At 46.2% G+C, this 25,069-nt stretch overlaps 1 protein-coding gene and 1 long non-coding RNA gene across 2 annotated transcripts; one reads left to right on the top strand and one right to left on the bottom strand.

The window, feature by feature from the left end:
- Positions 1-807: 807 nt before the first annotated feature.
- LOC310831187 (cytochrome P450 3A9-like) lies at positions 808-22,837 on the bottom strand. The gene is made up of 13 exons (XM_083711588.1): positions 22,647-22,837; positions 17,259-17,352; positions 16,110-16,162; positions 14,071-14,170; positions 13,135-13,248; positions 11,617-11,705; positions 10,516-10,664; positions 9,057-9,184; positions 8,181-8,268; positions 6,882-7,042; positions 4,670-4,896; positions 3,094-3,256; positions 808-1,670 (listed from the first exon to the last, which is right to left on the bottom strand). Exons 1-13 carry the CDS (start codon positions 22,715-22,717, stop codon positions 1,581-1,583), a joined length of 1,527 nt encoding a protein of 508 aa, XP_083567714.1. The 5' UTR covers positions 22,718-22,837; the 3' UTR covers positions 808-1,580.
- Positions 21,898-23,001, top strand: LOC310831374. Its single transcript, XR_014557822.1, has 2 exons — positions 21,898-22,151; positions 22,546-23,001. It is a non-coding gene; the product is annotated as an uncharacterized lncRNA (long non-coding RNA).
- Positions 23,002-25,069: the final 2,068 nt, after the last annotated feature.

Consider the following 25,069-nt stretch of genomic DNA (forward strand, 5'->3'; position numbering starts at 1 on the left):
GGCCGGGGAGGGCAGGGTAATAATAATATTATTAATAATAATAATAATAATAAATAATAATAATAATAATAATAATAATAATAATAATAATAATAATAATAATATTAAACCGCTACTGGTGCACGGAGGACCGTGACTGGAGCCAGAGCACATAGAAACACTGTTTACCTTCCCGTTGCAGCGGTACCTATTTATCTACTTGCACTGGCATGCTTTTGAGCTGCTAGGTTGGCAGGGGCTGGGACAGAGGAACGGGAGCTCACCCCGTTGTGGGGATTCGAACCGCAACCTTCCAATCAGCAAGCCCAAGAGGCTCAGTGGTTTAGACCACAGCGCCCCAAGAACAAACACCTCTATATTGTGAGGCTACCTTATCAATATGTGACTCTTCCTTCCAAAATCTCCCTTTGTGCAATGATTTTTGATGATGTCCTCTTCAAATATCTTCAGGGTTGTCACATGGAGCAAGTTTGTTTTCTCCTGCTCTGGAGGGTAGGACTCTGACTAATGGCTTCAAGTTACAAGCAAGGAGATTCCTATGAAAGGAAGAACTTTCTGACAGTAAGAGCTGGAATGGTCTCCTTCAGAAGGTGGTGGGCTCTCCTTCCTTGGAGGTTTCTAAGCAGAGGTTGGATGGCCATCTGTTACAGATGCTTTAGTTGAGATTCCTGCATTGCAGTCGGTTGGACTAGATGACCCTCAGGGTCCCTTCCAGCTCTAGGATTCCATGATTCTATGTCTGCCAAAGCATCCTGAACAGTCTGCCCATTTTATGGCACACGCAATAAATGTTCCACACAGCTGGCGTTGTTTCTTTACTCTTTATTTTTGTTGGTACAATCTTATTTTTGAAAACACACACAAACACACACACACATACTTGAAGGTTTATCGATTCCAGTTTTGGTGGAAAGTACTAGGACTTTTGAGGAGGAAGGGGGTTAAAATAATCACTCAAAATAACAGCAGACCCTGACCCCAGGAGTATTTTGCATCTTGTTACTGCCTTTCCCCCAGCTGCTTCTTCAACACCATATTTTTTGTTCTTGTTTAGGACTTCTTTCTTCATAAAGCAATCCCAGGAAGTCAAGGACCCACGTAAAGTATTTGATTTCCCTGCATCCTGACATTATTGAAGCAAATGATTAAGAGTGATTAAGAGTGAATGAATTTGCTCCCTGGACCAGTCACACCTCCAATTACAGCCACACTTTCTGAACTGGCCACGTGGGTGATGATAGTCAGCTAGACATGTAAGGGCCAGCAGAACTTATTCAGGAAACTGCTGCTTTCAGAGGTGAAAACCTTTGTCACTTTTTTTGTCACTGCTAAGTTGCTAGGCTTCCATCGACACAACCTCAGCCATGTGCTCATGGATGCACAGTAGAAAATTGTGAAGTATGAAAATTTGAGGTATGAAAATTTGAAAATTTGAGGTCATCACATGGCAAGGGATGGAAGAGTTTGTGCAAATAAAGGCCAAAACACATTTCACCAGAAGAATGGTCCAAAGGATCGATACACTGGCCACAGATCTCTCAGCATTGCCAAAGTAATGGGATTCTGCTGGAAAAACTCAACTACTGTGCAGAGCTGGTTCTGGAGACGGCTTGCAAGATGATGGGGTATTTGGGCTTTATCAGTCCTATTGAGACTAATTCCATTGGGATCTGGAACATGAGAGGGAAAAACCGGATTTAGAGGCCAGAAAACAGAAGGGTTTTGAAAAAGGAGGTGCAACAGAGATCTTAAGGATGGTGAAGAGGCATGGACTCAGAGATATCGCAAACTCTTCAACTTTCTTCCACTGCATGTTTACGCCCTTATCACAAGAGTGCAGTAGTCTAAAAGGAATAATGTGTTTTCCCCCATAGCCATAACCTCCCAATCCTAACAATCTCAGCCCATGTGAAATGAACACTGTGCATTTGCAAGCCTATTCAGACACCGTTGGAGCTAAGAGGGCTGCTGCCCATGACCAATTAATAGGCATGTTTGTGTAGTTGAGCAGTACGTGGGACAGCATATGATCAGAAAATGGCAGCCTATGGTCCTCTCCATTTTGGGCACAGCCCTTGGCTTCTTCTTTTTTGCTTTTATTTAAAAAAGGCAGCTCTGCAAATGATCGCAATCGGTTTTGACAACTGGCAAGAGTAACCTGTCCCTTCCTGGCAAAGAGAGAGGTGGAGAAAGAGAGAAAAGGTGGCAACCTGACCCACTTTGGGTTGTGGCTTTGCCCGCCACTGGTTTCAGCTCCACCCACCCTTGACATGTGTCCCCCCCCAACATAGGAACATCTGAAGCTGCCTTTTCCTGAGGTGCCTCTGTCTCTGCATCAGATGGGCATTTGAAAAGAGCCTTCCACATCTGGCTTTCCCTCATTGGGGTGCACCAAAAGGATGAAAGCCATAGATAACAAATAATGAGTGGCAGCAAACGCTGCTGTGCCACATACGACCATACTTCCCATGCCCAGGAAGCACAAGTCTGCGTGGTTTTCCGCTTGACCCACGGCATGGGTCCAAGTGGTTTTGCCTTTGCCCCACTGCTTTTTCCTGGAAAACCCACTCTTTAGCACTAAATCAGCACAAGGAGCAGTCCCCAGAAAATCTGATTGCCTTTGTTCTGATTCAGTGCTAAATATTAGGTTTCCTCGAGGGAAAGCTGTGGAGCAAAGGGAGGTGTGGATAAGCCCTCAGTCAGGGAGGAGAACTAAAGGGTTAAGAAGAAATGGCAGCACCTTCTGGAACACTCAGTACCACCTGTGTTGCAGGTGAGGCATAACCTGTTGACACTTCCATATGGTGGAAAAGCTCCATCTTTATTCAGGTTGGCTGTCTCCCTTGTAGACAGCAGCACAGATCAGTCCCAGGTCCCAGAGCTGGGCCACCCCCCATCCATAAATGAAGCCGCCTGGCCTGGCAGCGGACTCTGACTTCAGCACCAGCATGCGGACAGCAGCCCCTCCACTGCACCCAAGCTCAGCAGGCGGGTGGCCAGGTGCACAACCCTCCCTGTCCTTCCACGGCCTCCCAGTGGCTGCTGCCCAAGGCAGTTGCTGCCCTCTACCCGACGGGAGGGTCGGTGCCTCACCTTTGTCTCCTTGCAGGGCTTGAAGGTGAAGTTCTGCATCAGGCTAGCAATAGCAGCCTTCACGGTAAGGAGAGCAAACCTCATCCCAAGGCAGTTCCTGGGACCAGCTCCGAACGGCAGGTAAATGTAAGGGTTGATGCTCTCCTTATTCTCTTTGCTGAATCTGTTAGCAGACAGAAGGGAGGAGAAACCGTCGTTTGCAACCGTCTGAGCAGTGAAGGGGCTTAAGAAAAGACCCCCTGCATTGCCTGTCGGGTCTCTGGCTGGGCTCAGAATGGGAGTTCTACAGGCCAGGCTCTCATGCTGTCCTCCCAGCACCACCAAACCAGGGAGCTGAAAGCATTTTGATGCACTCTTCCCTCAAATACATTGTTGTGAGTCTGGGGGCTAAGTCTGCCTGATGTCCGAGCCCCTTCTAATTCCTGGGGTCCTGGATCCAGCAAGGGTTACAAGCTAATGGAGAATTCCCTTGTGGAGCTAGCCAGGCAAGTTCGGTTGTGAGATAGTGGCCACCTAAGTACCACCTATGTTTAGGGAAGTTTTATTGCATTTTTAATATTTTGTTGGAAGCCACCCAGAGTGGCCGGGGAAACCCAGCTAGATGATAATGATGATGATGATTTTTATTTATACCCCACCCTCCCCAACCAAGACCAGGCTCAGGGTGGCTAACATCAAATATATAATACATTAAAACATAAGATCAAACAATCGGTTGAAATACAGCTTAAAATCAGAATAAAATCAGATGGCAATCCACAAATTATAACTATGGCTTTGGGAACATTAAGGGCTCACCAGGCCCAGCTATTTGTGCTGATCTCGTATGAGCCGGAGAGAAGGGCTGGAGGGGCCTAACCCTGACCCTCCCTCACCTAGCTGCTAGGAAGAAAGACAAAGGCCAGAGTTGTGTGAGGGGGGGGGGTGTTGCCTCCTCAGACTTGAGAGCAAGGATGGAGGTTTGCAACCCATGCCTTCAGAAGCATTGGTTGGTGCAAGGCAAGGATGAGGAAGCTTAAGGTGTGGTCCTTAGGGTCTTGGTCCATAGCTCCCATCATCTCTGACTGTTGGCAATGCTGGCTGGCTCTCCCATGCTCCCCCATACTTGATAAAGGAGAAGTGGTTCATCCAATGTGAGGTTATATCAGTGGCCATAAACCACAGGAGTTCTGGGTTTCCCATTGGGGCTTCTTGGAGAACAGGAGGCTGGACTAGATGGGAAACTGGCCTTCTTCAGCAGATGCTCTTATCATGTTCTTATGTAACTCAATACTTTCCACAACCACAAACAAGAACCCTTATGGTGTCCCCAAACTCGCACAACCTCTTATGGTTAATGATTATATTTATACCCATCACTTCTACCAAGAAGCTCAGGGCAATGCTCCTGGCCCTCTTCCCTTTCCACCTTTATCATCACAACAACCCTGGAAGACCATGGTTGGTCCAAGATCACCCAGCGAGCTTCATGGCCAAGTGGGGATTTCCCCCTGAGTCTTCCCAGTCCTTGCCTTACACACACCCTGACGACTAGAAGCAAAGAGGGGCAGGAGGAGGTGGTTGTTGCATTCAGTACCTTTCGGGTCTAAATTCTTCGGGTTCCGGCCAGTATTCTGGGTCGTAGTGCAAGATGCTCGGTGGAATCATAACCGTCATCCCTTTCGGAATGGTGATTCCATTCAACTCCACGTCTTTCTTGCACATTCTTTCAATTCGCCCACCAACCGGGTACATCCGGAGGATTTCGCTGGTAGCCATGTCAAGGTATTCCATTTGCATGACAGCATCATAGGTGATGGGAGCCTTTTGGAGGGAGGGAGAAAGAGAGGGATGGGAGAGTTATGTTTAAAAAGTTGGTCACTGTCTACATTGGGGCCAACACAGAAACTCAGAAGTAGTAAAGTTGGTTCTTCGTTCAAGGAAGGTAAAGTGACCCCCCTGACCATTAGGTCCAGTCGTGGCCGACTCTGGGGTTGCGGCGCCCATCTCGCTTTATTGGCCAAGGGAGCCGGCGTACAGCTTCCGGGTCGTGTAGCCAGCAGGACTAAGCCGCTTCCGGCGAACCAGAGCAGCGCATGGAAACACTGTTTACCTTCCCGCCAGAGTGGTACCTATTTATCTACTTGCACTTTGACGTGTTTTCAAACTGCTAGGTTGGCAGGAGTGGGGACCGAGTAATGGGAGTTCACCCCGTCACAGGGATTCGAACCGCCGACCTCCTGATCGGCAAGTCCTAGGCCCTAGGTTTAACCCACAGCGCCACCTGCGTCCCTACTTCAAGGAAACAGAATACAGACAGAGAAACCCACGGGCAAAGCAATTGCCAGAACTGACAACCTGTTCCTCCCACTTCCTCCTTGGCTGGATGTTTTCCCAACAGTCTTAAACTCGATCTGGGAGGAGGGCTCTGCACCCTCTGTGCTCTTTGTTCTGCTACATGCAGGGCCCTCTATGCCCTTAGACAAGGGAGCTGAATACAGTAGGACTGTCAGGTTCCTACAAGTTTGCTGTAACCTCTGTCCCCACCTCCTCCTCAGCTGCCTGTCCTGTGTCCGCAGTGCTTTCTGCCTCTTCTTCTCTCTCACTCAAGCCTTTTGCTTCTTCAGCATCCAACTATTCCGCCCCCCTTTCATCCTCTGACCTGTCTTCTGTGTCCCACTCCTCTGGCTCTGAGCCTTCTCTCCTGAGGCTTCTCTAGGGGGTTCTCCAGCTGGACCCCCACCCCCTCCATTCCTCATTGTCCAGCCAGGTAAGTACATTCACTGTTCTCTTTTCAGTGCCTGCTAAAGACATTTTTGTCCCAGATATGTAGTATGTAGAATACTACCATTTCCTTTAATCTTTTTTTTCATTTATAGCTGATTTTATTTTATTTTAAAATGTTTTAAAACAGTTGCTTTTAACTGTTTTTACCAATATTTTGTCTTTCTTTTGTAAACTGCTTCTAAGGGTGTGTGTTTTTTTTTTATTAAAAGGAAGATAACCAGGTGGTGCATTCATTTCATGAAACAAATCATTAAATTTGGGTACATAATTCTTTCTTTTGCCTTTGAGTTGATTCAATGGATGAACATTGGTGCATTGTTTTTCCATTTGTTTCTGAGCCGAGAAACGCATTGCAAAATATGGAGTCTGTGAAACCTCTGTTAGCATGTCACGCCTCCAAAGCTGCAGATGAGATTGGTGTAAATCAATGCTTGTCTGGGAAGAGTGTGGGAACGGAAGACAGTCTTATCTCTTCCGCTGTATTAGCTATTGTACTGTACTTTTGCTTTTACTTCTGTCTGTTCTTCTCTCGGAGCTGGAGAGAGAGGATACCATGAATCCTTTGTCTGTACACAGTGTGCAAATAAATACGTAGATTAGCTCTACGATGTCTCACACTTCTTGCTGTGTTTTGCCAGAAGATTAGTGTGCACATATCATTTGATATATGTCGCTGAAGTGCACTGGAGAAGAATGGAAATGCCTTTTCCATAACTGCACATACCGGAGGATGCTCGGAGTTCGGGGGCTGCAGGGGCACCCCAGGGCATTTTCTCAACAACCTCAAAGATGGCAGATTGCGTTCCAATCTGCACTAAGCAGTCCACGGCCAGGTGAGTTTGCATCAGAATTCACAGGTGCCAAATTCCTCCAACATCCCTAGCACAGAGGGCCTGTATTATACAATGCCATTTTATATCTGCTTTTTTAATAGTAAAAGAGGTCACAGGTAGGTGCTGCTTAATGGATGTGGTTGATGGAAGGGATTCCTCTGATGCTTGGCCCTGAGCACTACTAAATACCTTATTAGGCAGGACAGTGTCAATCTCAGCTTGCAGTTTTCGCTGGACGTCCGGGTGGGTCGCTAATTCGTATGCCATGTAGCCAAGGATATTGCTGGTGGCCTCGTATCCCGCAAATATGAACACAATGGCTTGTGCCGAAATCTCTTCCTCGGTCAATGCTGTACAGAGAAAGGAAAGAGAAGTTTGGACAGAAGCACAGGCAGATCTACTAGGAAACCAGACCCTCCAAGTGTCCCTATTTTCCAGGGACAGTCCCGGATTTACAGAAGCAGTCCCGGTTTCTGATTTGATCCTGGAATGTCCCACTTTTCCTTAGGACGTCTCTATTGTAATGTTGAAGGGTATGTGAAACTAATTAAGTATATTGTTTCGATCCCACCAATAACCTGAGAACTATAATGCAAAGGAAATATTTATTCACACTAGTGACTTTGACATGTGAGATAACCCAGCAATTTTAACCCAGATCTGAGATGTAGTAGTTTTTTGGGGTTTTTAAGCGCTGATCTGTCATGGAACAACCCCAGTGAAGATGAGAACAGTGGTTACCTAGACTTCATTCCTGGTTGAGAAGGGGTCTCCATGACAGTTCAAGCTTTAGGGCCACCCAAAATGTAGGTCCGCCACTGAAAACAGAGTGACTTAAAATGGGATGGGCTCACCTGCTTTTATGCCTATCCCTAGGCAAGGCTGGAGGGTGGAATCGCGTAATGAATTCCTAGTACTGTTAATTAATGTTCATAGAAAACATCAAAGGAATCATGGGTTCCTGCCAAGGTTGCAAAATCTGCTTTTTCAGAATATATATTCCAACCCCAATTAAGGAGCTCAGGGCGGGGGCATATCTGTGATCAGCTCAGAAGCTCTGGGATGGAATGGAAGTTGTTGCTGTTATTATTATTGTGAAATAAAATTTGCGGCGACGAATGCAAAAGCTACACAGAGCCTGAGGCTCAAATTCGTTTCTCCCTCACAGGATGGGTGTGGCTGCCAAACTCCTTCCATTTCATTGGCAAAGCAATGTTTAGAGTTTGTGTGCCTGGATTTATTTATTTGTTATGCATTTGGTTTCTATCCCGCCTTTTTCTTCCCAAGGAGCTCAAGGTGTCATACATGGTTCCCCTCCCCATTTAAACACCGCAACAACCCATCGCTGTCAACATTTCCCTTTCTTTAAGGGAAATTCCCTTATTCCGAATAGGATTCCTCGCAAGAAAAGGGAAAAGTTGACAGCTATGCAACAACCCCCATTGCACATGCACAGACTTTGGACCTTCCTTTTACAGCACATGTTACCTTTATAGTTGTGATTCACACCATTGCTCTCGTATTGCACATCTGACTTTTGGGAGTCAATCATCAGCTGTAGGAAATCCACTCTGCCCTGGGAACAAAAATAACCACAGAATCTTAGAATCATTGGAACTCAGAGATCATCTAGTCCAACCCCCTGAAAGGCAGGAATATGCAGCTGTCCCATACGGGGACTGAACCTGCAACCTTGGCATTCTCAGTGCCTTGCTCTAACCAACTGAGCTGTCCCGGAATGAGGGCTTACCCTTATAAGCAATGCAATTTGAATTGGGGGTGGGAGGGACTGGATAGCTCCCCCCTTCCCCCTTCCCCCTCTTATTTTTTGTTTTTGCATCAGAAAAGCACCTGGCCAAGTTGGTTGCCAATCAATATTGCCACAGACATTTCTGAGATCACGGTCTTCCCAATGAGTGGCTTCTGTCCAGGTTTGTTAATTGTCTTGTTTTAAATGTTGTGAGGATCCTATGACATTCTAAAATGAGTGTGTGTCGTGTGGTGTGTGTGTTTTTTTTTGGGGGGGGGGGTTATTGGGTTGTTGTTTTTATTTTGATTGTGTATTTTGTGGTTTTATATTTTGATTTTATTCTGTGAACTGCCCTGAGACCTCTGGGTATAGGGCGATATACAAATACTAGAATTTAATTCTTTTAAGTCAGTCTCCAATCTTTTTAAAATTCTTCTATAAACCAATCTTTTTGAAAAACAGCAACAACTTAGAAAATTAACCAGTCACATCAGAGTGTCAGGACTCACTAATGCACTCCCCCCCCCCACCTTCCCCATCTAAAAAATCTAAAATTATTTTTTTTTCTCATCTAGGTTAACTCACTGAGGATTTTTTGTTGTTGTTTTTTTTACCTTTCCTTTCGCTTGCTCCCGTTCCTTCTTGATGTTCCCGATTGCCCTGGCAAAGAAGTTCACGGCACTGCTGGGGAAAATATGGAAGTTCATCTTGTCCAGAAGGGGACTTAGGAATGGAAAGAAATCTGGTTGGAGGGGGGAGAGGGCAAAGAGTGAGTCTTAGGAAGCAGCAGCAGCAGCATTATCCCAGCATGCAAGACCCCATTTTCTAAGCCTCACAGTTGAGGAGGTGCTCATATGCACATAAGACTTGGATAGTGCAGTCAGAAAACCCTTTAGAAGGGAGACTGCATGGCTTGGCATCCCAGCATCACTAGGGTCCAGGGATGTGCTGGATGAGTTCTCCCGGCCGGCCGGCCGGCAAACCACTGAGGCAACCTGAAGCGACCTGCCTTGGGCAGCATGTTCACAGCGGGGAGAGACCCTAATTCCACAACCAAAACCCCACCTCAAACCCTTTCCTTCCAGCTGCCACCCCTCTTCGGCCTTGGGAACCAGGCAGAGGGCCTTCTCGGTAGTGGCACCTGCCCTGTGGAATACCCTCCCACCAGATGTCAAAGAGAAAAATAACTACCAAACTTTTAGAAGACATTTGAAGGCAGCCCTGTTTAGGGAAGCTTTTAATGTTTAATAGGTTATTGTATTTTAGTGTTTTGTTGGAAGCCACCCAGAGTGGCGGGGTATAAATATATTATTATTATTATTATTATTATTATTACTACTACTACTACTACTACTACTACTACTACTATTACTATTGGTGGTGGCAACTGCCAACTTGGGTTTTGGTAAGCGGAAGATTCATCCAAAGCCAAGGAGAACAGCAGCAGCACCTCATGGAACACCCTCTCTTGGCCAAGACTCCCATCCAAAAGGGTTTTTTCCACCACAGAGCGGCTTTGTTGCCACTGATCTCCTTCCACCCTGCCAGAGCATGGGCCCAGGTCTGGGGGGTGGGGTCAGTAGGGTGTCTCGTCTCAGGTGGAGAATGGTCCACAGTCTGCCCTGGCCACCGTGAATGGAGGAGACCATCTCCAGCCCCGCTCCTCACTTGAACCAGGCCAGTGACTCTCCAGCACAAATCCCAGGATGTCAATCAAATCAGCATACGCAGGGCAACTGGTTTAAGGGCTCATCCAGACCTCATTTTGTGCTGCATTTTTAGGCACAGGGCCAGGCTTTAAAGCTCCGTGTCCAAGCACTTGTGTGTTTTTGTCCTGGTGCTTTCCCTGGGAAAACCTGCGTTTAAATGCAAGATCAGAACAAATGGGTTTTCCTGGGGAAAGCGCCAAGACAAAATAAAAAATAAAATTTATCTTGGACACAGAGTTTTAAAGCATGGAGCTTTGCCTGGAAAGTGTGGCGCCCCAAAAAAGGTCTGGGAGATAAGCCCTGAGACTCTGGCCTCTGGGAGCAGCAGGGATATTTATATTTATATGCAGTAGAAGTAACGTACATAATAAAACGAAGACTGGGGAGAACAGGTCAAACCGCACCAGCTTGCTCGCCTCCCTGACAAAGGGGTCTTTGGGGTTGTTTATGGAATCCGTGTTCACCCCAAAGGAAGTGCTGGTCACCACATCCATGCTGTAGGCCCCAAATTTCCTAAACAGACAACAAATAAAATAAAACACAGGACAGAAATCAGGAAGAAGAAGAAAGCCTGGAACAAGTGGGTTGCATTTGCATGGGAGGGTATTTGCCGTGTCTCTGGCCCAGGACTGCCAAATGCCCATATATGCCTGGCCCCCTCCAGGGGGCAGGTCTTGACTCTCCAGGCTGTCAAGAGCATCTTTAATTATATACAACAACAACAACAACAACAACAACAATAACAATAATAATAATAATTATTATTATTTATTATTTGTACCCCGCCCATCTGGCTGGGTTTCCCCAGCCACTCTGGGCGGCTTCCAACAAAGATGAAAAATACACTAAAATGTCACATATTAAAAACTTCCCTGAACAGGGCTGCCTTCAGATGTCTTCTGAACGTCAGGTAGTTGTTTATCGCTTTGACATCTGATGGGAGAGCGTTCCACAGGGCGGGCGCCACTACCGAGAAGGCCCTCTGCCTGGTTCCCTGTAACTTGGCCTCTCGCAGTGAGGGAACCGCCAGAAGGCCCTCGGAGCTGGACCTGAATGTCCAGGCAGAACGATGGAGGTGGAGACGCTCCTTCAGATATACTGGACTGAGATCGTTTAGGGCTTTAAAGGTCAGCATCAACACTTTGAATTGTGCTCGGAAACGTACTGAGTACTGTGCAAGCAGCTTGCAAGTTTCAGCCCAAAGAAAGAGGTCTTACCCTGCTAGTGGAAGGATCGCAAGGAGCAAGCCAGCCTAACCTCTCTTGGAAGTGAATTCCACCTGTTCTGCTCAAGGGGAGCCAGGAATACCACTGTCTCCCCCTGCCCAAGACTATTCCACAATCTCCAGTCTCAGCCACACTAAATCTTGCTTTCCCCTCCCCCCAGACCATAGGCCTATTTATCACCCTGAAAGGTGAGTTTTCCCAAAGAGTTGCATGACTTGCCATATTGGTCAGCTACTCACTCTTTGATGTCCACAGGCTCCGCCCTCTCCGCTTTGCCTTGAATACTTTTCACTAGGCTGTCCACGTGGTGCTTGATGATAGGAAACATCTTAGGTGGCGGCAACAGGGTAAGGAGGGGAGAGAAGGTGGCACAGGGCAACACAAAGCAGAAAGGGGGTCATTTATATCCTGCCTGGTCCTCCAACCACTGCTGCTTGCAATAGCATCAAGGTAAAGGTAAAGGGACCCCTGACCATTAGGTCCAGTCGTGGCCGACTCTAGGGTTGTGGCGCTCATCTCGCTTTATTGGCCAAGGGAGCCGGCGTACAGCTTCCGGGTCATGTGGCCAGCATGACTAAGCCGCTTCTGGCGAACCAGAGCAGCGCACGGAAACGCTGTTTACCTTCCCGGTGAAGCGGTACCAATTTATCTACTTGCACTTTGACGTGCTTTCAAACTGCTAGGTTGGCAGGAGCAGGGACCGAGCAACGGGAGCTCACCCCGTCGTTGGGATTCAAACAGCTGACCTTCTGATCGGCAAGTCCTAAGCTCTGCGGTTTAACCCACAGTGCCACCCGTGTCCCAATAACATCAAAAGCACCCCAAAAACAAAAGTACGCCCTGTATTAAGGAAACCAAACTGAAGCTCCCTCCCTGACTGCAGACTTGTTGCTTCCTAACTTTCCCAATCTCTTCAAGTTCACCTTAGAAGCAGCCTAGTGTATATCTTCCTATATGCATAAAAATGTAGGGTTGTCGTCACGCAATCCCCACTGGAGGATTTGTAGTGTCCCTATCACAACACTGGTTTTGCATGAAGGCAGACCAGGGGAAGGGAGGGCAACAAAAAAGAAGGGGAGGTTTTAAAGTGGCAGTTTTAAACAACAGTGGAAGTTTGAATAAAGCAGGGATGGAGAAACAATGAGGACCCGTGAGGGGAGGGAGAGCTGTGTGGGATGTGAAGAGCAGGGATGGGAGTCGGCAAAGGGGTGGGGGTTTGGCAGGGCCGGAGAGCAGCGGCTCCTAGTCCACATGCAATAACCTAAAAATAGTGTGGGTGCTGGATCAGGCCAAAGGGGGCTCATCTGAGCCCAGCATCCTGCTCTCACAGCGGCCAACCAGATGCCTCAGTGGGAACCCGCAAGCAGGACTCGAGCGCAACAGCGACACTCCTCATTTATCATCCCAAGCATTCAGCGGCATTTACTGCTTCCCACATTGAAGGAATGACATATCCCAATCCGCATTGTCCTCCACACAGTTTTGGGTGTGTCCTAAAGGTCAAAACCAGCACTTTTAATTAGGCTTCTCTGATGAAAGAATAACTGCCGAGATTCTCAAGGGAAATGCTTTTTGCGCAATAAAGACTAGATCATTCGCAACATTTAGAAAGGGATAGGAGAATATACTGGCCAGAACTCTTTATTAACATGTTTTTGCTGGCTAAGCCAGTCCTGGTCAGGGACTTGGACTGGGCATTGCAGGAAATACTATTAGGTCTTTTAAGCAATTATTGCGAGCTCAGTCCCAGCTCTTACCTCCTTAAGCTTCCCACTGGTGAAAGTGGGGGAGAGAACAGTGCGAATCCTTTTCCACTGGTCATCTGAAGCTACTGAAACAGCTGATTTCAGCTTGCCCGTTGGACCGAACATCTGTCAGGAGGTTAAAAAAGAAGGGAGAGAAAGAGAGATGATTATGGGGTCTGGAAACGAGACTTTATGAAGAACAGTTGAGGGAACTGGGTATGTTGAGTGCAGTAAGGAGGAGAGGAAATCTGATAGCTGTCTTCAAATATCTGAAGGGCTGTCACATGGAAGATGGTACCAACTTGTTTTCTGCTGCTCTGGAGTGTAGAACTCAAACCAAGAAGGGAGATTCTGACTCAACATCAGGAAAAACATTGTGATAGTAAGGGCTCTTCAACATTGGAATGGTCTCCCTCTGGAGGTTGTGGACTCTCCTTCCCTGGAGGTTTTCAAGCAGAGGTTGGACGGCCACTTGTCATGTATGATCTCATTGAGATTCCTGCATTGCAGGGGGTCGGACTAGATGACCCGCAGGGTCCCTCCCAACTCAAGGTTCTATGATCCTATGATTAAAGACAGAACCTTCTGCATGCAAGGCAGAGGCTCTGTCATGGAGCTACAACCCTAGAAACAAAACATAACCACCCCCAAATTAGGTTGTAGCTTCTTTCTGTGCATTTTTTAAGGGGAGGGGGGCTCTTCCCAGGCATGCAGAAATGTAGGCATTTGTATATTAAAATAAACATATATTTAAACCCCTCAAATGGCCCCCGACAAGGAACCGTGAGCCAAAATAGCAACAAAATGCTCAAGGCGGTAGCGATAACACTGCAACCTTTTAGTTTCAGGTCCCTCTTCCAGTTGCCTCTGAGCTTTCTTTCCTGTGACATGAGGCCCTGCTGGGCCTTAAAGGGCCTCTTCAGAACATGACTGAAAATAGGGACTTACCCGGCGATTGGTGAAGACGGAGTAGCACTCTTTCACCAGGACAACTTTGATGATGGCTGGATCAGTAACAGCCAGCACAGGCCACCGGCCGTCATAAAACCTAGGACAAACACTCCTCTGAGTAAGCTGTGCCATTGCTGGCAAGATCGGAAATTATGGACTGCCCCAGCGTGACTGGACTGTGCCATGCACTTCCTGGCTGGATTTAAGGCATGTCCAACTTCTGTCATTTTTAGAAACCACTTGATCCCTCAAACCACAGCCCCAGAATAAGTTGCTTTGCAATCAGCCTATCAATCAATCCTTTTACAGGGGTACCTTGGTTCTCAAATGCCTTGGTACTCAAGCAACTTGGAACCCAAACACTGCAAACCCAGAAATAAGTGTTCCAGTTTGCGAACATTTTTCGGAAGCCGAACGTGCTCCGTTTTGAGTGTAACGCTTCCAGTTTGAGTGCCGCACTTCCGTCCGTCTGTTTTTGCTGTTTATTTTGTGTTTGTATTTTTGTGGCTCTTTTTTCTTTTGTGACTGTGTGGAACCCAGTTCAGCTACTGATTGATTGATTGATTGATTGATTGATTGTGTGACTGCAGTACATTGTTTATTGCTTTCCTTTTTTTGATCAATGGTCCCATTAGATAGTAAAATTCATGTTAAATTGCTGTTTTAGGTCAAAACAAAATAAAAAAAAATTTCTTCCAATAGCACCTTAAAGACCAACTAAGTTAGTTCTTGGTATGAGCATTCGTGTGCATGCACACTTCTTCAGATACACTGAAACAGAAGTCACCAGACCCTTCTATATAGTGAGAAGGTGGGGAGGGGTATTACTCAGAAGGGTGGTGGGAATGGGTGATTGGCAGATAGCTGTGATGAGCCTGTTGATGACTCTTAATGACTGCAATAGGTCTTACAGGAAAAAGCAAGGGGTGAGAAGGTGAAAAATGGCTTTGTCGTGTATAATGAGATAAGAATCCAATGTCTTTGTTCAGACCAGGTCTCTCCATGGTTTTAGGTTTGGTAATAAGTTGCAATTCAGCAGCTTCTCTTTCCAGTCTATTTCTGAAATTCCTTTGTAATAGAACAGCTACTTTGAGATCTTGTATAGAATGTCCTGGGAGATTGAAGTGTTCTCCTACTGGTTTCTCTGTCTTGTGGTTCCTGATGTTTTAGGTGTTGTTTTTAAAAGTCTGGAACGGATTAATCCATTTTGCATTACTTTCTATGGGAAAGTGTGCCTTGGTTTTGGAACACTTTGGTTTTGGAACGAATTTCCGGAAAGGGTTAAGTTTTGAGAACCAAGGTACCACTGTATTTATATCCTGCCACCTCTCCAAAGTTGGCACCACCAGTCAGTAAGTGCTTTGCAGTTAGGAACAGGAGTGCTCAGGCACAGCAGTAAATATGAACACACACTTAAACATTTTCCTTTATATTGACACCAGCAGCTTTCAGATTCTCCCTACTGTATGATTGGAGCTGAGCTGTGCTTTCAGGTAGGGTAAAACTAAAAGGAAGGAGGAGTGCTGTTCTTGGGATTTATTTTGGGGTTTTTGCTTTTCAGTTAAAAAAATAAAAATCTTTGCAAAATACAAACAAAGTGTGCTTTTTAGAGCCGCGATATTTAAGGGACCAATTTTCTCCATTAATCCAGGGGCAGCTAATCTTGACCTGCCACAATTAATGCACCACACAGGAGGCAGGAACAAGACAAGCGTACCTCCACCTGGTTGCATTTAAACAAATATCTACTTTACTCAGACCTCAATGTTTCTGCATCTGCCAGAGTTTATTCAGGAAAGCATGAAATAGATTATAATTTAATAAACTAAGGTTGCTTCTAGAAAGGAGGACCACCTTTAACTTTCTCTTCTTCATTTCAAAACACACCAGAACCAAAATAGCAATCCAGTGATAATCAAATGCAACTTCATGTCTGTAGCTCCACCAACTAAAAGTTTCTCTTCCCAAATGTTAACCGATCACTCTGCAAGTTGAATTTCCCAGCTTAAGGGAAGAAGAAGAAAAGGCATACTCACCCCCACATTCTTCCATATTTTTGAAAACATTTTCTGTCAAACTCCGTTACTCCCTGTAATGGATATTTTAATACAGAGTTAAATTCAGCTTAAGCCTGGTTCCCCCACGATGCAAAGCCGTAATTTCTTTAGCCAAAGTGTGCTTTGTCCCAGCCCAGCCGACTGACCAAGTTTGTTTGTCCTCACCCCAATGCTTGCTACGCTACAGAGACCTGAGGCAAGAGCAGCTGTGAAACAAAACCAAGATTGGGAGAAACGAGGCCCTTTGCTCATCTGTGAGGTGACTTGTAATTTATTTAACAAACCATGGCGTAGCATCACGTTTTCCAGACACAATGTCCGTAATGGCACAACATTCTGCAAACAATGCCAATCTTTAAGTAACTGCTCACCTGTGAAAATAAAAAAATCCTTCCAGTAGCATCTTAAAGACCAACTAAGTTAATTCTAGGTATGAGCTTTCATGTGCATGCACACTTCTTCAGATACATATCTGAAGAATACATACATTCTTCAGATACATACATGTGTATCTGAAGAAGTGTGCATGCACATGAAAGCTCATACCTAGAACTAACTTAGTTGGTCTTTAAGGTGCTACTGGAAGGAATTTTTTATTTTGACTATGGCAGACCAACACGGCTACCTATCTGTAACTGCTCACCTGTGGCGAGACAAAATCATATCCCTCTGCAGCCTAGGACCCTCGTACCTACGGGACTGCCTCTCCTGGTATGCCCGCGGAGGACCTTAAGGTCCACAAATAACAACACTTTGGAGGTCCCAAGTCACAAGGTGGTTAGATTGGTCTCAACTAGGGCCAGGGCCTTTTCAGTACTGGCCCCGACTTGGTGGAACGCTCTGTCACAAGAGCCCAGGGCCCTGTGGGACTTGACATATTTCCTCAGGGCCTGCAAAACAGAGCTGTTCCGCCTGGCCTTTGGCTTGGACTCAGTCTGACCCTTACGTTTCCCTGCCCTTACGGTTTTGATCCATGAGCTACTTTTAAAATGAGGCTGCATTTTAAATTGCATTTTAACCTGTATTTTAAATTGGTGTGTTTTTTTTCCCTTTTCTTTTTGAGAACCAAGAGACCACTGTACCTCAGTGCCCCTCAGCTAATGAAATGGTCTTCCTTTGTGAGCTTACTTTGCGATAGGCACTGGCAGTGCCCAAGAAAGGGATCGGCTGTGGTCCTGGAATGCCCAGTTTCTTGAAGACGCCATAGGGCCAAATGCCATATCTGAAAAGCAATGAGGCAGATCCATTATGCTTTGGTAAAAACAAAAGGAAGAGTGGAGTGTCGCTTTGCAGCATCGATGATCGTAGTAACAGGGCAGGTGCATGAGGAAAAGAAGGCTATTCAGACACTAAAGTTTGGTGCAAATACATCACTTAGCAACTGCAGGATGAATTGGCAGTGCGTGTGTTTGTGTGTCTGTGCAAGAGTATTCATAGTTCAAAGCCCACAAGCGTAATTTCAAACATAACAAAAGTTGTCAAACAATAAATAAAACTCATCAAAAAGTAAACAACCAAATTGGACATTTTCCACATAAATCTAAAAAAGGAGATAAAAATAAAGATACAAAAAAATTAATATCAACAACAACCCCTCTCCCAATGAATCCCCTAAAACAGGGGTCTGCAACCTTTAAGACAAAAAGAGCCACTTGGACCCGTTTCCAAAGAGAAAAAAAACTGGGAGCCGCAAAACTCGTCATTATAAAAATAACTTTTTTGTCACTTTTTATTATTTCTTTGTTTGACCCCTCAGAATTACTCCTCCTCATAGAAATAAACGTTAAATTAACAAGTTACCTTTTGTGTGTGTGTGTGTGTGTGTGTGTGTGTGTGTTCTTCACTCCCCTTTCAATGCAGTGACCAGTGTACATGCCCCTTACAATGTAGTGGGCAGGTGGGCGGGAGGGTGACGTCGGGACGGTGCATGACTATCGCACGCACCGGCCCCATGAGATGTCACAGCCAGTACAGCGCCCGCCACAGTGGGGAGTGTCGGGGAGCACAATGCGCCTCCTCCCCTCACTAGTATCCGCCCCGGAGTCGCGGAAAAGGTGTCAAAGAGCCACATGCGGCTCCGGAGCCGCGGGTTGCTGACCCCTGCCCTAAAACAAGACCCCAGTGGAAGTCTGTTCCTCTGGTCTGGGCCCCCTGAACACTCTGATTTCTTAAGAACTTACAAAACTACCTTCCGTCACCGTGAGGCCTCTGGTTCCCTTTGCTCACTATTGTACACAATGGCAGCACTTTTCCAGGGACCCTTTGTATATCCGCTCTGGAAATGTGACGTATTTAGCTCAATAACCTAGGACCATTTGCACATGTAAAGGATGTGCTCTACTACTGAGCCAAGCCCCTTCCTCAAAGTTTCTAAAGCTTGATAAAATAGTTATGATCTCTGATACGGACAGGACTTGGTTAAGCCTCTTAACCGCTTAGGTTTACTGTTTTTGACTGCTGCAAGTTCTACCACTGTGCACAAATCTAATGTTGGGACAGTGTTGGCTGTTCTTAGCAACTGTGCTTGACTTGTGCTCCACTATCCTTTTCTATCCAACTAAGAGCTGACTCACACTGCCAGGTTCTTCCACATAAATCCAGATTTCCCCGGACATTTCCGTGAGTTCCGCCAGGACACTGCTTCCGACTGCCGAATCCCAGTTGTGTCCGCAAAATTCTGGACATATGGCAACCCTGCCTCCAGACATTCTGGACTCCAACTCCCATAACCCTCAGCCAGCAAACAGTACGTCGGCCTGATTTCTCACTGCCAGATTTGAGACTATATTATGAAGTGTCCTGTCTATGTTGGTTGAGGGATTGGATTCTGTTAGAGAATACAGATTTATTGGATTTGGAAGGTTATGATAATCGATATGGATGGCACGCATATTTATGGTATGATAAAATAAAAGTGCACAAAGGATTCCTGAATCACACAATAAGAAAATCAATTTATGAAGTGTGTGTGGAATAGATATAAAAAATTATTGGAACGTAAAACTCCTTGGTGGCTCTCTCCAATTGAAGCAATAGCAGTAAAAAAAAGTTAAATATGAAAGGAGAGTGGGCCACATAGAAAGATTTATTGACAGAGGTAGGAAGTCAATTAAAATTAAAAACATTTGAGGAAATAAAGGAGTTATTGACGGATTGGTTGCAATACCACCACGTAAATGCCTGATTGTGTCCTGTGGGTGGTTGGGTCCGTGAGAGTGTGGGGAGCCTTGTTGAGAAACATGGAAGAAGACTTGCATGCCACACATTTAAAGCCCTATGACACGACGTGAAACAGTCATGGCTTCCCTGCAAAGAATTCTGGGAACTGCAGTTTGTTGAGGGAGCGGCACGTTGTTAGGAATCTGCAATCCCCGGTTTCGTGGAAAGTGGGATTGACTGATAAACCACTCTGACAAATGTAGTTCTGTGAGGTGGAATAGGGGCCTTCTAACACCTGCACCCTTAACAAACTACAGCTCCCAGCAGTGGCGTAGCGTGGGGGGTGCAGGGGGCGCAAATCCACGGGTTAGGGGGCGCAAATTACTTGCCTTGCCCCGGGTGCTGACAACCCACGCTACGCCACTGGCTCCCAGAATTCCTTGGGGGAAGCCATGAATGCTTAAAGCGGTATGATGGTGCTTTAAATATCTGGAGGGAATGTGACTTATTTGCCATTTCCGCTCTCTGCTAATGATTCAGAGCGACAGGCAGCGGGGCAGAGCAGGCGGAGAAGGTACCGCATGAGGGCCTCCATTTTGGAAGGGGGCCATTGTGCCGCCGAGGTGGAAGACGAAACCAGACTTCTGGTTGCTGCTGATAAAAAGAAAGAAAGTTATGTTCTGTTTAAATGAAATTAGCTTAGCTGTTAAAAACGGCCGCTCTCTCCCCATCCCTTAATAAATAGAACACAATGTTCGGATGATAGATCTTCAAAACCCTTCCCGGAGGCGCTCAAGTTGTTAATGTTAACTCAGGAATTAAGCATTTACTCTGGGAAGGAGGGGGGGTGGATCCTGCCCTCCCCGACTCTGGCAATCACTACTTTGTAAGGCTGTTTAATAAGCGCCCCCGTTGATAAAAGGCTGGGTGCCTGCTGCTTCGGCGGAAATCTTCAGAGAGAGATAACCCTGAGGTAAAAGCAATCATTTCATAAAGGAAAAAGGTGCCCCAGCGGAAAGGGGTCCTTAAAGGCTTTAGCAAAATAAAATAAAATAGATTTTCTTTTTCTTTTTCTTTTTTTTTTAAAAAAAGCAAAGCTTCTCTCTCTGGGCTCATAGCTCATTGCCAGCTCAAGGCGAAGAGGCAGAAAAACAGATGAGGAGGAAGAGGAGGAAGCACAGGAGAAAAATGCTGCTTACACATATTTATTGCTGAGGAATCAAAGCAGAGCTGGAAGTTACAGCCTGAACTGGGTTTTCTTCAAGGAAGTTTTTCATTTCGGGATTTTGTTGTTTTTTCCCCTTGGTTTTAAGTTGCTTAAAAAAAACAAAACCCAGTTTCTTTTTTTAAGGGTGTCGCTCCGAGTTTTTGCTCACGCTCCTGGCCAACCACACACCACTTTTTGTTGTTCAGGCAAAGTGCACGCAGGACACATTTGCACCTTACATTGAAAGCTCTGTGACCCTGCTTTAAGCAGCCATGGCTTCCCCCCGAATAATTCTGGGAGTTGTAGTGTGTTAAGGGTGCTGTTAGGGGAGACCCCCCCCCATTCCCCTTGCAGAACTGCCAAACCCAGAGTGGTTTAGCAATCAACCCTCCTTCACTTTGGAAATTATAGCACTGCAATGGGAATAAGGTAGTCTCCTAACAACTCTCAGCACCCTCAACAAACTACAACTCCCAGGATTCTTCAGGGGAAGCCACAGCTGTTTAAAGTGGGGTCACGGAGCTTTAAATTTCTGGGGAGAATGTGGCCCATGTCGCCTGGATGTAAGAGTTCATTTACACAGGGCCAGACAAAGAAAAACAAGATGGTGCCCTCTACCCCGTTCCAAGTAGACTGGCAGCTGGATTTTACTCTAGCACTGCTGAAGGGGTGGCAGTCTTGCCTAGGGGGTGCAGGGCAGACCCCCCCCAAAATAAACCTTACCGCTGCACCTGTTAATCTGCTATTTTTGAAAGAAACTCTACAAAAGAATTTGCATTTAAATGTAAGCCTTGAATCATTTCTCTCTCCCACAATGCACATTTATGTATTTACTCTATTAAAAAAACCCCACATGTTTCTTTTCTTTTTAAATTATGAATACAGAACACAACTTATACGCCATTTGTCTCAGGGGGGAACACACAGGTAAGTAAACATTCATTAATACCTTTGCTTTACAAAGCTAACGAGATAGAGAGAGAGGAAAAAAACAATGTAAATCACCTCCAAATGTTTGGGGCTGCAACTCCTATCAGCCCCAGCTAGCTGCAGTTCAACACATAAATAGCCCCAAATATATTTTCTTTCAATATGCACATTTTAAAATGCATTTTTCTCTGCTTCCATAGCTAAGGAGTGCTTCAGAACTTTTGAAGAGTGTAAAAGGAAGTTCTGAACTGCACATTAGCCTGGGAGATGCAGACCATATTGTTCCATAGTAAAATTCGCAAAGATGAAATTCCTCAGGTTTCTAGCCCTGGTGACTGCAAGTCACCTCTAGTATGTTAGAAAAGTCACTTGAATAATGGAGGTGGAATCGAGAGAGAAAAGAAGCTGATTATACTTTACTGGGGTAAATGGAAGAAAAGCAGCATATAAAATTAACGGAGTGGGGGGGGCGTTTATTACTATTTACAGGCCTTGTCTGTGGTAGGGAGATGTTCAACTAAGCATACAGGGTGAAACTCCCTCAGAATTACACAGCCAGTCAGAGCACGAGTGGCCTCAGCCAGTATCCTGCCATTCTGACAGTTTGCTAGGCAACACCTCCACCTCCCACCTCTAACAATTAACCCTTAGGTTACTAACTGAATGATCCCTGCTGTTGGTACTTCAACAGTAAACCTGCTTGTATGTTTTACCTGCCCATGAGGGTCAGTAGATGCGCAGCTGCTCATACCTGCACCGTGCATTGAGAGCACACTTACGCCACATCATGAAGAGTTCTGGGAACTGTAGTGTGTTAGGGATGCAGACCTCACAAAACTACATTTCCCTTCAAGCTTAAGTTGAATTGCAGTTGCTGGAAGACACAGGGGAGCGAGAGTGCTTCTCCCACCTCTCAAATCCTTCCCATAATGGGCATCTGGTTGGCCACCAACCAGGATGCTGGACTAGAGGGTTCTTCTGGCATTCATATAGCTCCCAGGATTCTGCACCAGATACTATAGTTCCCATGATTCTGCACCAGAACCAGAAATGGCACCTGCTGATAAAGGCAGTGAGGAGGTGGACTCACAAGGGAGGAAGGGCGAGAGAGGCCCACAGGACCTCCAAGACTATGGAGCCTGGTTGGCCAAGGCTGAAATTCCCAGTTTTGCTCAGATGATGCCCCGAGGGAGTGAACAATAATGCCAGTATTTACTTACAGCATCAGTAGACCTATGAAGAGGGCGAGAAGAGCCCAAGTCTCCATGGAGAATGGCAGGAGGTCCATCATTGCTTCCTCCCGACTTCTGCTGTTGAGAAGGTTGGCACTTTGGGGCAGAGATAAGGCAAGGAAGTGCTTCAGGGTAGCGCAGAGCTCCTTGCCTTCTGATACCAAAGTAGCCCAGTGACTAAAGGAGGCTTGGGTGGACATTTATTTCCTCTGAGAGGGGTGGAGCAAAAGGAAATAAGTTAACCTGCAGAAGGTTGTGTAATCAAAATTTAATCACCAGGGTTGAAAAGAGTTGAAAACTCTAAGCCACTGGGAGGAGATATCAATCCACCAATATATTTGTTTTTTAAAAAAGAACCAGCATTTTATTTAGATACGTTGTTTATTTAAGAGAACAAGCAGTTTCAACATTACATAGGCCTGTTCTTCTCTGAAACATGTTCCGTAACAGGGAGCAAGTGTCCCCATTATGTGCTGTCCTCTTGAAGGTATTGAAGGAGCCCTACAGATAAAATGGACCACCCGTCTGTGCTGTGAAATCTAGTGCAATACAGGGGTACCTTGGTTCTCCAAAGCCTTGGTACTCAAATAACTTGGAACCCAAACACTGCAAACCCAGAAATAAGTGTTCCAGTTTGCGAACTTTTTTCGGAAGCCGAACACGCTCCGTTTTGAGTGTTACACTTCCAGGTTGAGTGCCACACTTGTTGAATTGCTGTTTTAGGGTTTGTTTTTAAAAGTCTGGAACGGATCGATCCATTTTGCATTACTTTCTATGGGAAAGTGTGCCTTGGTTTTGGAATGCTTTGGCTTTGGAACGGATTTCTGGAAGGGATTAAGTTTGAGAACCAAGGTACCACTGTATGGGGTTTTCTCCCCTTCTCCCCCAACTCATACCTGGAACTATGGAAATCCATCCCCAAAGGATCCTGTCAATACCTGTCTTTTTACGGCTTCTGGGAAGTTTGCAAATCATCCCCGTTCCAAAACCCACATGCTGATGTGCTATGACATAAGTTTTCTAAATATACATGGCACAACATTGCTTTGGTGTAAAAGCATTTCAGAGACTACTGTGACAGCTTTTAGCAGTCCTAGAACTGCTTTATATGCTGGCTGAAATTACCGTATTTTTCGCTCTATAGGACGCACCGGACCGTAGGACGCACCGGACCATAGGAGGGGGAGAACAGGAAAAAAAATATTCTCCCCCTCTCTGCTCAGCGACCCTTCAGCAAAGCGGGAGGAGAAATGGAGCCCCTTCCATTTCTCCTCCCGCTTCGCTGAAGGGGCGCTGCGCAGAGAGGGAAAACTGTGCAGCACCTCTCCAGAGAAGCGAAGCCCGGAGAGCGAGAGGGATCGGTGTGCACCAACCCCTCTCGCTCTCCAGGCTTCAGGCGGCTATCCGCAAGCCTTCGGAGCGCAGCAGGAACTCCTGCTGTGCTCCGAAGGCTTGAGGATAGCTGCCTGAAGCTCCCGGAGCACAGTGCGAACTCCCACTGCCTGAAACCCCCGGAGCGCAGCGGGAGTTCGCACTGCGCTCCGGGGGCTTCAGGCGCCTTCAGCGAAAACAACGCGAAGCCTCCGGAGCGCAGGGGGAGCTCTCCCTCTGCGCTTCGGAGGCTTCGTGTTGCTATCACTGAAGCCAAGGAGCCTGCATTCACTCCATAGGGCACACACACATTTTCCCTTCATTTTTGGAGGGGGAAAAGTGCATCCTATAGAGCGAAAAATATGGTAAGTGCACGGGACTGCACTTTCCTCTTGTGCCTGTCATTTATTTATTCCTGTTGCTGTTGCTGTTGTTGTTGTTGTTGTTGTTGTTAAAATTTGTACACCTCCCTTCATCCACAGATCTTAGGGCGGTTCACGACATAAAAAATGCAATATAAAAAACACCAAATATATGATAAAATCAAGAACGAAAAGCAAATCCATAGCCCCCCTCCCACCATTTCCTCCATGGAGCTCAAGGCACAATGCATGGCTCTCTCCTTCCCCATTAATCTACACAACAGCCCTGCGAGGGAGTCAGGCTGTAAGTGGGAAGGTTGGTGGCAGAAACTAACTGAGGGCAAGGCCTCCGGCAGCACTGCAGAGCTGTTGTGTTGAAGTGGGGCAACAAAGAGTCAGTCAGGGTCTTTCTTGGCCTTCTCATCCTTGTCGCCCCCACTCCAGAGATGTCACCCCCATCTTCAGAATAATAATTCCTTAGAGTGTCAGACTTGGGAGTCCAGGGATCGAATGCCCACTGGTCCAAGAAGCTCACTGGGTGTGACTTTGTGGCAGCCACTGCCTCTCAGCCTAACCTACCTCACAGGGTTGTTTGGGGATTAAATGAGGAGCTGGAGGAGAATCGTGTAACCCAGCTTGAGCTCCTTTGAGAGAAAAAGGTGGGTTTATAAATGCAAC

The sequence above is a fragment of the Podarcis gaigeae genome, assembly GCF_964106915.1.
Source record: "Podarcis gaigeae genome assembly, chromosome: 14".
NCBI lineage: Eukaryota > Metazoa > Chordata > Lepidosauria > Squamata > Lacertidae > Podarcis > Podarcis gaigeae.